Source organism: Papilio polytes, unplaced genomic scaffold, assembly GCF_000836215.1.
Source record: "Papilio polytes unplaced genomic scaffold, Ppol_1.0 DF823934.1, whole genome shotgun sequence".
Lineage (NCBI taxonomy): Eukaryota > Metazoa > Arthropoda > Insecta > Lepidoptera > Papilionidae > Papilio > Papilio polytes.
The window spans coordinates 1,858,460-1,873,760 of NW_013525270.1; the positions used below are offsets into that span (position 1 = coordinate 1,858,460).

At 31.1% G+C, this 15,301-nt stretch overlaps 2 protein-coding genes across 2 annotated transcripts; one reads left to right on the top strand and one right to left on the bottom strand.

Moving 5' to 3' along the window:
* The first annotated feature begins 662 nt into the window (after positions 1 to 662).
* Positions 663 to 7,509, top strand: LOC106101985 (ATP-binding cassette sub-family G member 1-like). The gene is made up of 11 exons (XM_013281377.1): positions 663 to 923; positions 3,291 to 3,408; positions 3,816 to 4,005; positions 4,232 to 4,377; positions 4,613 to 4,772; positions 5,167 to 5,339; positions 5,593 to 5,746; positions 5,937 to 6,105; positions 6,204 to 6,304; positions 6,562 to 6,717; positions 7,101 to 7,509. Exons 1-11 carry the CDS (start codon positions 764 to 766, stop codon positions 7,458 to 7,460), a joined length of 1,887 nt encoding a protein of 628 aa, XP_013136831.1. The 5' UTR covers positions 663 to 763; the 3' UTR covers positions 7,461 to 7,509.
* A 1,791-nt stretch (positions 7,510 to 9,300) lies between these two features.
* LOC106102001 lies at positions 9,301 to 10,618 on the bottom strand. Its single transcript, XM_013281392.1, has 3 exons — positions 10,528 to 10,618; positions 9,590 to 9,817; positions 9,301 to 9,435 (listed from the first exon to the last, which is right to left on the bottom strand). Exons 1-3 carry the CDS (start codon positions 10,597 to 10,599, stop codon positions 9,355 to 9,357), a joined length of 381 nt encoding a protein of 126 aa, XP_013136846.1. The 5' UTR covers positions 10,600 to 10,618; the 3' UTR covers positions 9,301 to 9,354.
* Positions 10,619 to 15,301: the final 4,683 nt, after the last annotated feature.

The following is a 15,301-nucleotide window of genomic DNA, read 5'->3' on the forward strand; positions in this document are numbered from 1 at the left end:
GTTGCGGTCATTCTCACTTGAAACAAGAGAGATATATGACATTAAAATAATAAAATTTTAGTTTTACGTATACTCCAACTTGTTTCATCAGTTTTTTCCTATTTTTTTATAAGTATGTTTAGATAATTATTTGTATTCAATGTTATTACTGATAACAATTTCGTAACAAATAGGTCAATAACAATGTCATTATCGTCTAAAAATGGAACGCTATACACTACTAATTTCAAAATGTTTTATTTTTTTTAATAAAGTAAAATAAAGGACGATCATATTTTTGGGTCATTACAGTATGGTGGCGAATTATTGTAAGAATTAATTGCAAATAGAGAGAAAATAAAAGATTTTTTTTTCATCAAAGTCGCATTATCAAACAATATAATTGTTTTAGGAAACCTTTAAAGATGTACGAATGTAATGAACAAAATAATGTTGCCATCCTCGTTATTAACTATTAAAGAAACAGATATATCATGTTTATATAGGATGTTTCAAAAGTAATACGCGGTTTGACTTCTTTTATAAATGTATATTATTCACGGCATCGTCAGTAAATGAATGCTTGGGTATTGCAATTTATTTTGCTCTTAGACCATATATGGTTGCTTTGGAATATTTAGCGTTCGTAAACATATCATGTTCAGTATGTCCGCGACATTTGAACGAACATAATGTCTGTTTGTTATATATAAGTGTTACATTATATTTGATTTAATTTAAATTCGAAGTGTGAACAATATCGTAGTGTTGTACTTCGTTTATAATGTCAACGTCTAAAGATCCTAGTTCATATACAAATGAAAAAGGTGTTGATGAGATTTTGTTTGAAGCTGGGACGCTAAAGGCTTTGAATAGTATCGCTAAACGACCACCAGTTAATATTGTGTTCAAAGATATTGAATACACCGTCAGTTCATTTCGAGGTAATTAGAATTACAAATGTGATTATTTTAATAAAAGATTTATGCAAAATTAATAGTGACATTTAAAAGTTTTGTAGGACAAGGATGTTTAGTCCTCGGTTTCGATTAAGTGAATCTAACTTACACGTTTCAGTTGCAAGAAATTAACAAATAGAAATTTATAATTCTAATCTGTCTATACTTCTATACTATTATAATAAATCGTAAACACACACTTCTTTGTTGCTTAAGATGTCAGCAATTACACTATATTTTTGAATAATTCTTTTTTTAATAAAAATCCCTACACTTACGTCACGCTTTAGGCTATATATTTTCGCGACATCAAACTTAGGGGTAAATTTTGGATAAACCCTAATGTGGGAAAGAGACCATAAGTTGCTGTCAACATCAAGGAAGCAAGGTTGTCATCATGTCATGTTATTTTGACATTTGTAATTGATAATTTGACAAATGTAAACAATAAAATAAAATTTTCATAATTTCATGCGGATGAAGCCGCACGGGAATAGCTAGTAAAGTAATAATTTTGATTAAAATACGTAATATTGTGTATGTGAATTCGTTATTTCTACAAAAGCATAAAAAATAACACGGATACGGATAAAAGCATAAGTTCCAGACATTATTAAGATAAAAGAGCATTAAACTGAAAAGACAAACAAGTAATAACGAATTTATTTATTATTAAAATGTGAATAATTATTAGATTAATAAGTCAATAGTTCATTATTATCATTACAAATTGGGACATTATACTCTTGATTCTCAAAAGTATGCTTGTTAATGATAGAAAATATACTAAGGTTTAAAAATTTTCAATACTAAGTCCCTTGGCCTTCGAGTTTGCTTTCAGATTTTCACGAGTCATTTGGCATCTTTTAGAAATGCAAAAGTTATTCAATTAAACTATCACTTGTGACGTCATTCATGGCCACATATCTCACATTGAATCTTAAAGAATATATTAACCTTTAATTTAAATGGCCATAAATGGAGTGACATTTACAATTTATCAATTAACGGCTTCTGAAATAATAGCGTAGTTTAAAAATTTGCCGACAACACTCTTGTGACGTTAAAATAAATTAACAGGCATTAATATGATACAATGGTTTACAAACGCTCAACATACAAATGACTTTTACTTATTTGGATAAGATGGTAGACTAGTCTCAGTCTAATTTACGACCTTGTGTTTCACAGATCGTGAAATAGTAATTATTAGCTGTTACAAAAGTGGCCGAGGTCTCAAATAAGAATTATTTAGCTCGATGAATGTTAGAATGGAGGTTAGTTGTTGGATGTGTACATTAGACGAAGCTTGAAAGTATCGCCAGTGGTGGAGAAATTAAGAAGTAAAAGGTTAGCGTATTATGGACATGTTAAGCCACGAGACGATGGGTAAACCAGAAAGTGTTAAGGTGGAGGAAGACCGAAGAAAGTAAGGATGGATTGTGTGAAAGAGGATATGCCTAAGAAGGGAGTGGATTCAGATTTGACGGCTGATAGAGATGTATGGAAGAGCAGCACATACCGTGCCGATGCTCCGCAGGGTTGTTGATGATGAATGTTAGAATGGAAGATTCAAACATACTCCTACAGTTATCGCAGTTTTGACCAATATATCAGTGCTTAGCCATTAAAATTATTAAAAGTAACCTTAATATAGATGCGGAAGTTATTTTAAGTGGTAGAACAAGTTAGGTACCGTGCATTTTGCTTGCGAAATTACGTGAAATAATAAAAACTTGTTTATCTTTAAATTCCTTTTAGAGGATATTGTTTAAAAAACTGGTTTAATTGAAACAACTGATATTACAAAATTACGAATTGGTTTCGGGTTAAGATGTAACAAACTTGCATTGTTTTCTTTTATTATCAAGGGCTGCTGTTTTCACTGCTGAATAACATGTATAAAAACATACGCAATCATGTTTGGAACAACTAATAATAAGTTTATTGATGTTATTTTAATGTTGTAAATAAAATTTGCATTACGTTACTAGCTATTTTGTAATTCAAACGAGATTTAACATTTTACAAACGAGATTTTTTATATTAGTTAATGTCAAAAACAAAATATGTAAATGGTCATCATTGGTGCAAATAAGTTACGATTATTAGCAAAGCACATCTGTATAGAGAAAGTTGAAATTCCTGCATTTTACATTTATCGCTTAATGTGTACCAAAAGTAAACTAAGCATTTAATGGGGTATGTTCCTATCAATTAAGTTTATTTTTTACTTAACTTTAACAGCATTTAAACAAGAGGCAGCTGTTTCATATAACGGGTTTTAAGTCTCAGGTAGTAACGGTGCATTATAAATTTTCAAATGTCTATATGTCTATTTATTTTTCTTAGAAAAACGTCAAATATTGCGCAGTATATCGGGAGAGTTTCGTTCCGGACATTTAACTTGTATCCTTGGACCTTCTGGCGCTGGCAAATCATCACTGCTTCATATTCTAACAGGATATAAGTAAGTTTCTCAATCGTCAATACCTCCCTGTTCTATGCCTCCTATATTTAGCACTTCAACAATGAAAAAAGCTATCTAATCGTCTTTCACATTGTCTACCCTATCTTAGAATATAGTTTATTTTAACACTCTGCTTGTCATAACATGTCCTTGTAAATGTTTTTTGTACGAGTTGGATGGAAAATTTTAAACAAGTTTTCGGGTCTTGCATGTGACATTGGTCAATTTTTTCAAAGTCACACATGAGTCATGAGCGTTAGCAATCCTCTAAAACTCATTACCATGTCTTACTTCGTTATCTTCATAAATAAATAATTAAATAAAGGATTTTCATTAAAAATACCGAAGGTTAAATATGAAATGAAAAATAAAATATAAGTTTTTTAACACATGTTATATTTTTGTAGCCAAAATGGCGTCAAAGGTGTAATCAAAATTAATGGAGACGATCGTGATATGCGAATATTTAAGAAGTTAAATTGTTACATCATGCATGATGATATTCTACAACCAAGGCTTACTACTTTAGAGTCAATGCGAATTGCCGCGGAACTGAAGCTAGGAGCAGAAATAAAAAAAGCAAACAAGGAAGTTATTGTAAGTATTACGATATGTTTAAAAAGTTGTTTTCATTTATTTCTTTTTAAGGTATGCATATTAATGTAAATAATAATTTAAATATCTTAGCAGATCTTTTTTGTTGAAAATAGTGTCTGCAAAATCAGAAATGTTAAAAAATCGAGTTAGAAACTTTATCAAGTCTTATAAATGTTATTTGAATATTACGTTTGAAAGCGATTTGAACTAATTCCTATAATCTTAGGTAGCGGAGGTATTACAAACATTGGGACTATGGAGACAAAGGCACACGATGTGTGAGCGACTCTCCGGCGGACAATCGAAACGTCTTGCTATAGCTTTAGAGTTAGTTAACAATCCTCCAGTCATATTTCTAGACGAACCAACATCGTAAGTTAAATTAATAATTTTAACAAAACCACTAACATTTCTTGTACTTCTCTAATATACGTAATAAAAGCCTCAAAATTTACTTAGTTGGAACTTGATGACGGTCTTAAAGCACTTATCATCTTTTACATTTCTAAATGAACATCTTACACAGAACGCTCAGTCGGTTCCAATATTCTATTTATTTGCTACGTCGATTACAATTTGCTTGTGTTTATTCATATTCTATTTACAGAGGATTGGACGTAGTCTCAGTGAGGCAGCTATTACTTTTGCTGCGTCTGCTCTCTCGTCAAGGCCGAACTATTATCTGTACAATTCATCAACCCTCAGCATCATTATTTAATCTTTTCGACAATGCTTACGTGGTTTGTGATGGACAATGTTGTTATCAGGTAAAACCTTTCTAGATTTGATCTATTTACTTAAATTAATTATTATTGTAGTGGTAATGGAAAAACTTTTCATCACAATATACCTTCGATGGGCTCAAACGCAGTAAACTTTAAGTAAACTGGTTTAAATGACACACTTTAAGTGTTTGTTTTATAAAACTTTGATATTTATAGCAAACTTTTTAATTAAAATTAAGACGTAGAAGTAACATACTTGGGTAATTCACAAATTACTCAATATTTGCATAAGGGTATTTTTTGTTGAACAACAATTTTTTTTTTAATAATATAACTTTATCAATTTTCCCCTTGGGAAGGGGACTGGATCACCAGGCCCAATTGTCTTTCCTGATCAGTGTTAATGCCTTAAACACACGTTTACATTATTTTACAGGGTGCACCTTCTCAATTAGTGCCGTTTTTAGCAGAAGCTCAATATGTCTGCCCACCGTCACACAATCCTGCTGATTTTGTGATTGAAACTCTTGCTGGAGAAATGACAGCAAAAAGCCAATTGTCAGACTTATGCCAAAATGGAAAAGTATGCAGATGGTCCACGGACATGTCGTGAGGATATTTTTTATTTTGTTATTATTTACATTAAAATCATGCTAATATTATAAATGCGAAAGTTTAGATGGATTGATGAATGTTTGTTAGTTAGTAGCCTAAACGTCTGAATGGATTTCGATAAAATTTGGTATAGATGTAGAGTATAGTCTAAAAGAACTCATAGGCTACACACTTTTTTTTTAATTCCACGCCGACGGAGTCGCGGGCGAAAGCTAGTAGTTTTATAAATAAAAGTATTGCTTTGCAGGTTACAATTAAGTAATTTAGAAGATACTGGAAACAATATATGTATGGAACAAGTATATAAAGATAAATCCTTGAAACTGGAATTTCCTACATCGTTTTGTACACAATTTACAATTTTGATTCAAAGGATTTATTTACAGAGTAAACGTAAACAGGTGATTTATTTAGCTTAAGTATTTCAATAAAAAAATGCTTGCTGTTAATTAGATAATTTTACGAGATAGATGCCTTACAAGTTTTCTCAAAGCTTTTTCGTGCTGACTGGTTTCGTCGATTTATAAGACGCTATTAAGTTTTATTGTTTTTAACACCACGAAATGTAATATTTAATTCCTTTCTTTTCAGTTAAATTGGTTTATACAATTAATGCAATATATAATATGCGGTCTTTTTATTGGTGGTATATTTTATATGGTTGGCAATGAAGGCAGTACACCCATGGCCAACTTCAAATGTTACCTCTGCATTACTGTGTTTTTAATTTACACTTATACCATGGTACCTATTTTACTCTGTGCGTATTTTGTAGTTTATTAATAGTCTAAATTTTATATTATTAAATCTAGGTTAAAGGAGTATAAGCTTTCATGTTGTTTTTTTTTGTGTTTTCAGTGCCAATGGAAATAAGAATAATTCGACGTGAGTACTTCAATAGATGGTATGGACTCAAGGCTTATTATGCTGCTCTTACCTGCTCTACGATTCCACCGGCGGTGTGTAGATGCCTTTATATTTGAAACTTAGTATAAAATCACTAATATTTATTCATAAAATTGAACATTCAGTTTGGTATTATAATAAAGTATAAAGTAAGATAATCCAATTGGATTATTCACTAATTACTGAATTCAGTGAATTTTCTACAAACAAACAAATAGCGTATTCTTGTCAAAATCTGTGATTGAAAAAAAAAAACAATTGTTTGAAGACTGTACATTTTTTCGTATTACAGTTAAAATTTTTCTTTCAGATATTTTTTGGAATGATTTTCATAACTATGACATATTTGATGACTGGCCAACTTTTCGAATGGTATAGATTTATTTCGTTTTCAATAATAGGACTTTTAACTGGCTTCTGCTCCGAAGGCCTCGGTATAGTTATCGGAACAATATTGAATGGCACAGTAAGTTGAAAAGTATTACAAATTTTGGTAAAATAATAAATAATATTATATGACATAAGAAAAAACACGGAACGATGTTTTATACTTGAAATTTTATAGTAGAAGATTTAATCAAAATCTGTCTTATAGAAAAAATAATTTGTTTTAGTATTGAATATTTATTACTAGCTCTCAACGACTCCGTTTGCGTGAATTAAAAAAGCACATAGCCTATGTGTTATTCCATACTAACATCTATACCGAATTTCATCGAGATCTGTTCAGCAGTTAAGGCTACAAACTCTACAAATCCATCCATCGGAACTTTCGCAATTGTAAAATTAGTAAGATTATTGCCTCAGCCATAGAAAAATGTGACACTTCTTTATTGACTTTATTTTCAGAACGGAGCCATATTGGGACCGTCTATAATTTCACCACTTTTAGTATTATGTTGCTATGGAATGGGTTTTGGGAGACATATAGAGCCAGGAATGAAATTCCTTATGTCTCTATCGTTCCTGCGATATGGTCTTACTGGATTGACTTTACCATTGTACCAGAATCGTACCAGAATGCATTGCTCTGAAGATATTTGTGTTTACGGAGATCCGATATATGTACTTCAAGAATTAGGAATGGAGGGCGATGTGTTTATCGTTCAAATTATTGGATTGTCTATATTTATTGTACTGTTTAGGGTAATAGCATATTTCACGTTACGTCATCGTCTTGCAAATGAATATTCGAACAGTATTATTTAACACTTAATTGTTTCTTGTGAATTTTGTAAAAAATAAAACTTTAATTTGATGTTTTTTATTTATTTAATAACTAGCTTTCGCGCGCGACTGCGTCCGCGTGAAATAAAAAAAAAACAAAAGTGAGCCTATGTTTTTCTTCAGACTATTATTTACATTTGTACCAAATTTCATCAAAATCTATTCAGCCGTTAAAGCTACAAACTCTAACAAACATCCATCCATCCATCTAAACTTTCGTATTTATAATATTAGTAAGAAGTAATAAGTGGTAAGATTAAATGGGAGTTGGACTTTGCGAAGACAAGAGCGAAAGGGAAATTTACGTAAGGGAACCTCTCTTAATAAAAATAATGTAAAGAATACCCAGAAAGGTATATTTTGTAGGGGTTTGAGATGAATAAACGTAGAAGTAGTAACGGTATTTATAAATAAAATTAACAAGTATTGGTGATGGAAACTTAAAATTTGCGAAGGGTAAGATTCAGTAAGCCCTCCGCAAGTGGCAGTTAATTAAACTCTCTAAATTAAACCGAACCGAGCCTGTCAAACTTTGCTATGTTTTGGGCACTAAGTTTTCTGTTGTGACGAGCTTTGATTAAACATAAGCTAAAACTATTTTAATTATTAATAATAAGTATTTAATTTCTCCTTTTTTAAAGTCTTTAAATAAGGAGTAAAAGGTTAGAGTGGTATGGGCATGTTATGAGAAAGGATGAATCGCATGTAATAAGAAGGATGTTAGTTATGAATGTGGAGGGGTACATCGGTAGAGGTAGACCTAGAAAGAGATGGATGAATTGCGTGAAAGGTGACATGATCAAGAAGGGAGTAATGACTGGGATGACGGATGATAGAATGCTTTAGAGGACGAAAACCCGGTGCGCCGACCCTACGGGAGTAGGATAAAGCAGGGGAGATGATGATTTAATTTCTCCTTTTTTATCTTACGCCAAATTTGACTTTAAACAGTCGACAAAGAAGGGTCCAGAAGGTAACAAAAAATACTCATACAAATATTCTTTCTCTCGAAAAACATCAAACTTGTTATTTATTTTTGTTCGATACAATCTCAAGTCTCAAATTGGCTTAAAGTTGCAAAAAGTTGATCTGGAAAATTTTTCGTATTATAATTAATTCTATAATGAACTGGTAAGTTCCACTTGCCTTTTTTAATTAACAAATTATAGCATGTTTTTTCATATGTGCTGTGCTTCCTGGTTTTACCCGTCACAGTGTTCGATTATTGTCTTTATTCTGTTAATTTTAATGAGATAACTTATACCTTTTACAGTTCCATTTATTGCCCTATCGATATTAAAAATATTTATGTAAAAAATTGCGTCACCGGAATGTAGTTTATTACATTTCATTTTCATATTTTATAGATATTCTTACTAACATTATATAAATTACTAACATTTATAAATGCGGAGGTTTAGATGGATAGTCTGCTGCTGCCGCTGAACTGATCTGGCTGAAATTCTGTGTAGATGTAGAGGATAGTCTGGAAGAACACATATGCTACATACTACTTTTTTTTTAAACCACGCGGACGAAGTGACCGAATAAAGCTAGCATTGCATATAACTAATTGTGTTACATGAATTATAAGCAATTTGACAAAAGAGGTTGAATAAATAGGTTATGTTGAAAAATAAAAAGTTTTTTGTTACTGGCCAATCATAATTATCTGTTCTTGTTAGCGTGATTTATAAAAAAGTTAGTTGCCAATTGTTTTTTATTAGGAGTAATAAACGTAATGTTGTGAAGGAATAGATAAAAAAGTATTTAATCGCAGTGTTGTTTAATTAATTTTTTAATATGGTTACAATGGGTTTTATAATAATAAGTGAAGTGGTGCAGTATTGACAATAATCTGTGTTTCAAATATACTTTAAGAGTAGAGTTCCGCACATTCTTCGGCTAGTTCTTGGACTCCAGCACAAGGTCCGTCTGTATCCCAATTTTTGCATAACTGTGAATGATGTTTGTGTTAATTTTCACAAAGTAGTAAACAAACAAATGAATATTCTTCAAACAAAACATAGCGATATTATGAAATGTATCATTTTACCTTTAAATAAAAAGTTTTAAATATGTAATTTAAATCGGTTAATAAGCGTACTTACCGAAAATACTTGTAAATCTACACATAGTTTTAATTTCTTCACATCACAGATGTCTTCTGTACCAAATTTATCTAAGTCTCCCTCTGCACATGAATCTAAGATTTGATTTTTTAACTCCGTGTCAATTTGGTTGTTGTTCTCTAAGTGATTTTTGAATTCATTTTTGTCGACTTTTCCATCGGACGATGCGAATCCCATTTTATTAGCAAAGCAAATATCACGGTCACACTGGAAATATGTAAATTTAATTATATGAAAACAATGTTTCTTGCGACTACTCCCGCGCGTAAATAAAAAAAATAAAAAATATAATATGTAACTAACTCTTAACGTAGCTTTTTAATGGTGATAGATTTTTTTAATTAGGATCCGTAGTTTTTTTTATAATATAAGGTAGCAAAAGAGCAAGCGGCAACCTAAATCCACCGAAATGGAAAGCGACCGCTGCCCATAAACGTCCGCAATTGCAGATGCGTTGCCCACCCTTCATCGACGGAGTAGGAGACGCACATTAAGGGGACATATCCCCTTCCTATGCGTCTCCTCCACCGTCAAATCTACTTTTCCTTCCCATCCTTTCCTCGTAAGAAAAGGTGGAAAGGGAAAGGGACTAAAATTAAGCCTCCGGCACCACACTCAGCAGACGAAACGCGGAATTGCTTCCACTTCACGCATGTTTTCAAAGTGTTCTGTAGTTTTTGAGTTGTTTTAATAGAATAATAAGCAAAACATAGTCTAATTTTGGTTATTTCCACAACTATACATGACAACTTCAGATGCGTATGGAAGTTTTAGAAAATACTGTGTTGACTCTCCTTAGGGAAGTGGGCAGGTTAATGATGATGACACAATTTTGTAGTATAATTTTGTTGTGATTAAATCATTTTAAAATGATTGAAATTATGAACATTTTGGCATAATAAAATAAACTCTCTTACCGAGTTTGGTGATCTGGGTATTTTCAAGCATTCTTTAACAGCGTCGGTGTGTTTGTATTTGTCAAAGTTCATTGACAAACAGCAGGAGAATGTTGCCTATAAAAGAAATATTTCATTAAGCTGAACCTGAGTTTTCATTACTGAAGCAAGTGTGGAGAAACATATTGCTATCACATTTTTCACAAAAAGAATGAGTAGCATCAAAATACGTTTTGTATATTTGCATAATTTTGTTCGTTTTCGATATGATAACGCTTTGGTCTGATGTATGAATTTGAGTAATTTCTTAATACATACCGGGTTTAGGACGTGTGAACATTTTGTAAATTTTTCATCATTCTCAGTCTGAAATTAAATTCAAACATATTTTATTAACATATTTGTTACAGGTAAAAATGTTCTTGTAACTTCAAAATTTAAGTTAACTTCTTACTATTTTAAAATGAAATTCTCAAAAAAACAATTGTTTGAACAAAAATAATGCTTAGTAGTACTTTAACATACCAGAACTGCAGCAAAAAAGGCAAATAATAGTAAAATACGACGCATCGTGTACACAAAACTGGATTTAAATACTGCAGGTGCTATTTATATGCAGATTTGTAAATGAATTTTAATTCAGCGAGTTCAAGAAGTGGAAAATTGTTGCATTTATCTACATAGGGAGGACGAGCTATTGTGTGGTTCAAATTATAACAAGAATAGGATAATATTAAAAAATTATTTAAATATATAGTACGATATTGTAATTCGCATTTTATTATGTAAATTTAGTGATATGGAATTCATAAAATAATACGTTAATTAACTAAGTAGTAAAATATGCTTTCGTTCACGTGCATTTTAAAATTCGATAAATTATAAATTTTTTTTACTACATTTTGTAGATCGTAAGGTATTCTTTAATAGCTTAATGTTATTGTAACTGTATTGTATTTGACCAGTTACCCTTCGCAATATTAAAACATTACTTCTGTTTATTTGCTTTTAATTATCAGTGATAAAATAATTTCCTTATGGAATTGTCGTTCAGCTTTTGAACAATAATTTAAATTAGGCAAAGTTTTGTAAATAAACAAAAGGGTCGGTAAAATATGGTATAAATATTTACACGACTATTTTCTGTTTCAAAATATACTTTAAAATTATAAAGGCCTTAATTTCGTGATGAAAATAGCTAATACAATACGACCTTCGCACTATTTAGACGTAATATTAGCTCCAAAAGGTTCCCGAGCCGACGATAATATGAACAAAGCTTATTTATACACGGCACTTTATTAGGCCCTTTATTAGCGCGGCAGATTATCTCAGTTGGAAGATATTGTGGGTCGCCCATTAGCTTCCGGCAGATTCTTCGCAATGTGTGACTAAACCAACGTTATCTCTATTCACTGTTACTAAAGTCAATGTTTACATTTATATTTTGCATTAATTACAATACACAGGTCAACAATAATAGACCACGTTACAGCTCTCACTATCCCATAGAGTTCAGCGTATGTGTATTTACTTCGAGCTTATCTTGACGGTTGTACGTGTTACCGTTTAAAACAATGTTAGCAGTTTTTGGTACCTTAAATTTCTATAAGTATTCCGTATTTTAATTATATTTTATTGACTTTTCTACTAAGTTATTCCTTTATTTTTCAATCCTTAACACAAAAGGTTCATCCCAAAAGGCTTTGAAACTAACGAACCATAAAAGCGTACTACAATTTTCCATTATAAACACTTCAGTTGTTAAACTAATAAATATTTGATATCATCTGCTCGCGTGAGGTCTGTGAAATTACCCGCACCGTTTAGATAGAGTAATTAAACACTAAATTGTATAATATAAGATCCAGACTAGCGTTAATATGTTCGAAGTTTGTTCATTTTCTCCATCCCCTTTATTAGCAGGGAATATTATCTCAGTGGCGCGATGTTGTACCGTTCATTAAGTCTGGCTGCGACTCCGCAATGTCCCCATAGCAGCTAATGCTTACTTTATTAACGACAAATTAATAAACAGTAATGTTATAAAATTGTAATAACAGACATTTCCTTAATAAATGAAAGAACAAAGATAATCTGCGAGATATTTCCATGATTACTAACTTACATTACTTACTTATATGTTTTGACAATGTGTTTTTATGGAAAAAGTAAGGAAATAGCATCATTTAGATATAAGGATGAAGGTACAAAATATGAGAAATTTTTAACAGTACATTGTTACGTAGAGATATACGAAATTTGCTTATGAATATTTTTCACTCGCTTTGAATCTCATTTGAGTGTAAAATTTCCAACTCAACCATGGACATGGCCGGCGGTTTAATTACTACTGATGATAGCATTTACGCGAGAACTGCGTTGCCTTGTACAGCTATTTCTATGGTAATTTTAGCCCCCCTACATGGCTTCCTCGATGGACAGTACAGAATTTTCATTCATGTTAATGACAATAATTTACACTTGTCTGATACATGAATTACAGTGCAATATCACTGTTATTCTATCATACTTCGTCATACTAATATTATAAATGCAAAAGTTTAGAAGTTTAGATGGATAAATGTTTGTTAGAGTTTGTAGCTTAAACGACAGCTTAGACGAGGACAGTCTGGAAAACACCTAAGCTACTTACTTTTGTTTTTTTTGTAATTTCACGCGGACGGAGTCGCGGGCAAAACTAGTCTATAATGCTTATGATTGGATTACATGGTTATTAAGACAGAAAAACATTATATCATAGTTCCATATTGAAATTATTCCAACTAACTAGCTGGTAATAGAAATAATAGTCAATAAAAATCAAACAATTTTATACATAAGGAAACTAGAGAAGTTCATATATTTTTAAGTACTTAAACGTATCTACTTTTTAAATAGTTCAATATTAAAAACTCATCATTATGCAATATCGTAGCTGAAAAACTGGCGTTTTCAGTGCGCGCAACAAAGCAAATTGTGGAAAGTTTTTGATGGGTAATTTTATGTTCCGCAGCGTAAAATTCTCTTCTACACTTCAAACTGCAAGTCCGTTATTAATTTCATTAAGAATATTCAGTCTTTAGTCAGCTAGAAATAGTAATTTTTCCATAATAGTTTATCGTCTCAGGATAAATTTAAGTTATGAATATTTACACGTTTTTTTGTATAGGCGACATATCTTTATAACGCGTTTGACTTTCCATTATAATATTTTCCTGTTTATGCTTTCCTTTAAGAAGTTACAAAATTTCTTTACGAACTCATTTTGAACAATATTTTTGTGGCTCTTCTTTTTAAGGTGCCTCTCTGACTAGGGAAGGTTGGCAGTCAGTTTTTCAAATTTTACCCTATCTCTTGTGGCTTTGTTTATTTTTTTTTTTGTAATATTACTTTTACTAAGATAAAAGGAATGGATGGAAAATGGAAGTGTGTTGTTTAATTAAAGAGAAAGCTATTAAATTCCAAGAGAATACATTTTTTTAATAAAAATAAATACAAAGGAAATCGATTCGAAAGTTAATTAAGATTGCAGGAGAAACGTTAGTGACGCGGAAAATAGCTGAAGGAATATTTAAAGTCCGTGTCTGTGAGGAATATTGATGAGATTGCTTTACTTATTATTTTCTACTTCAGTTTGCAGATTTCTATAAATCGAATAAAATCTTAATAAATTAAAAATTATTAACTTGTTTAATATAATTAATGTGAAAGCTATATTGGATGGCATGATGTTTGTTGCTACATCTCAAAAACGGTTATATGTGAGAACATAGGATACTTAGTAAGCTTTTTTAACATATAGACGAAGTTTATTTATTTATTTTTTACAATAGGAAGCCAACGTATCACATGAAATAGGTTCTGTTTGATGAAGAAAAATAATTATAACTAAAACACAATATCATGGATACACTTACAGGCTAACATAACATTATGATAAAAAAACAAAAGTTTTACATGACAAAGAATTAAAAACTAAAACTAAACTCATTACAAAAAAGAAAAATAACTTAATGTATACTCCTAAGGTGTGTGATCTTTACTGAAATAATAATTTTTAATTTTAGTTTTAATTAAGGAATTCGAATCATTAAATATATCAATGTTTGATTGCTTAGAGATTTTGTTATAACAGTTGACGGCAAAATCTAGTAATAAAATAAACTAAAGTACCTACGTGTATTTAAATATCATTTACCTTAGTATACTCCGAAAACTCTAATAACTAAAATTTAACAAAATAAATTGTTCAACATTCTCATTTCGTTAGAAATCTATTCACAATCGCGAACATACGAAACATGCGTGAATATGTTAAATTAAGCTCGGTGTCGCATGCTCTACTTACCCAACTTCCGGCCAAACTTAACGACGGTCGATAAGTAACTTGAGTTATAAAACCGTAGTAAATTTTTTATGTTATATCTTTGTTACTTCATGCATTGGTTGCTAGCATTTTAATGTGGTTTTTGCGTAATGTAATTAAACTATGGCACGTATCGTTTAATAAACTAAATCTAAAAGAAATAATTCAATTAATTTTCGTCGATGAATACTTATCGACCAGATAGTATAGTTTGAAGTCTGGTTATTTATTCTCAGCGTAGAAATTTATATCTACTAGAAGCTCATTAATGAATAAAATAGAACGCTTAATACAAGATCGCGAGACAGGCTTCTCGGTTTTTTCAATACAGAACGATAAGGATTGCTATATCATTTTTTAGCACTCGAGGTAGTGGTAGCGCACGGTGAAACATCTTACTAACACATACCACTTTTGTTTATTTGT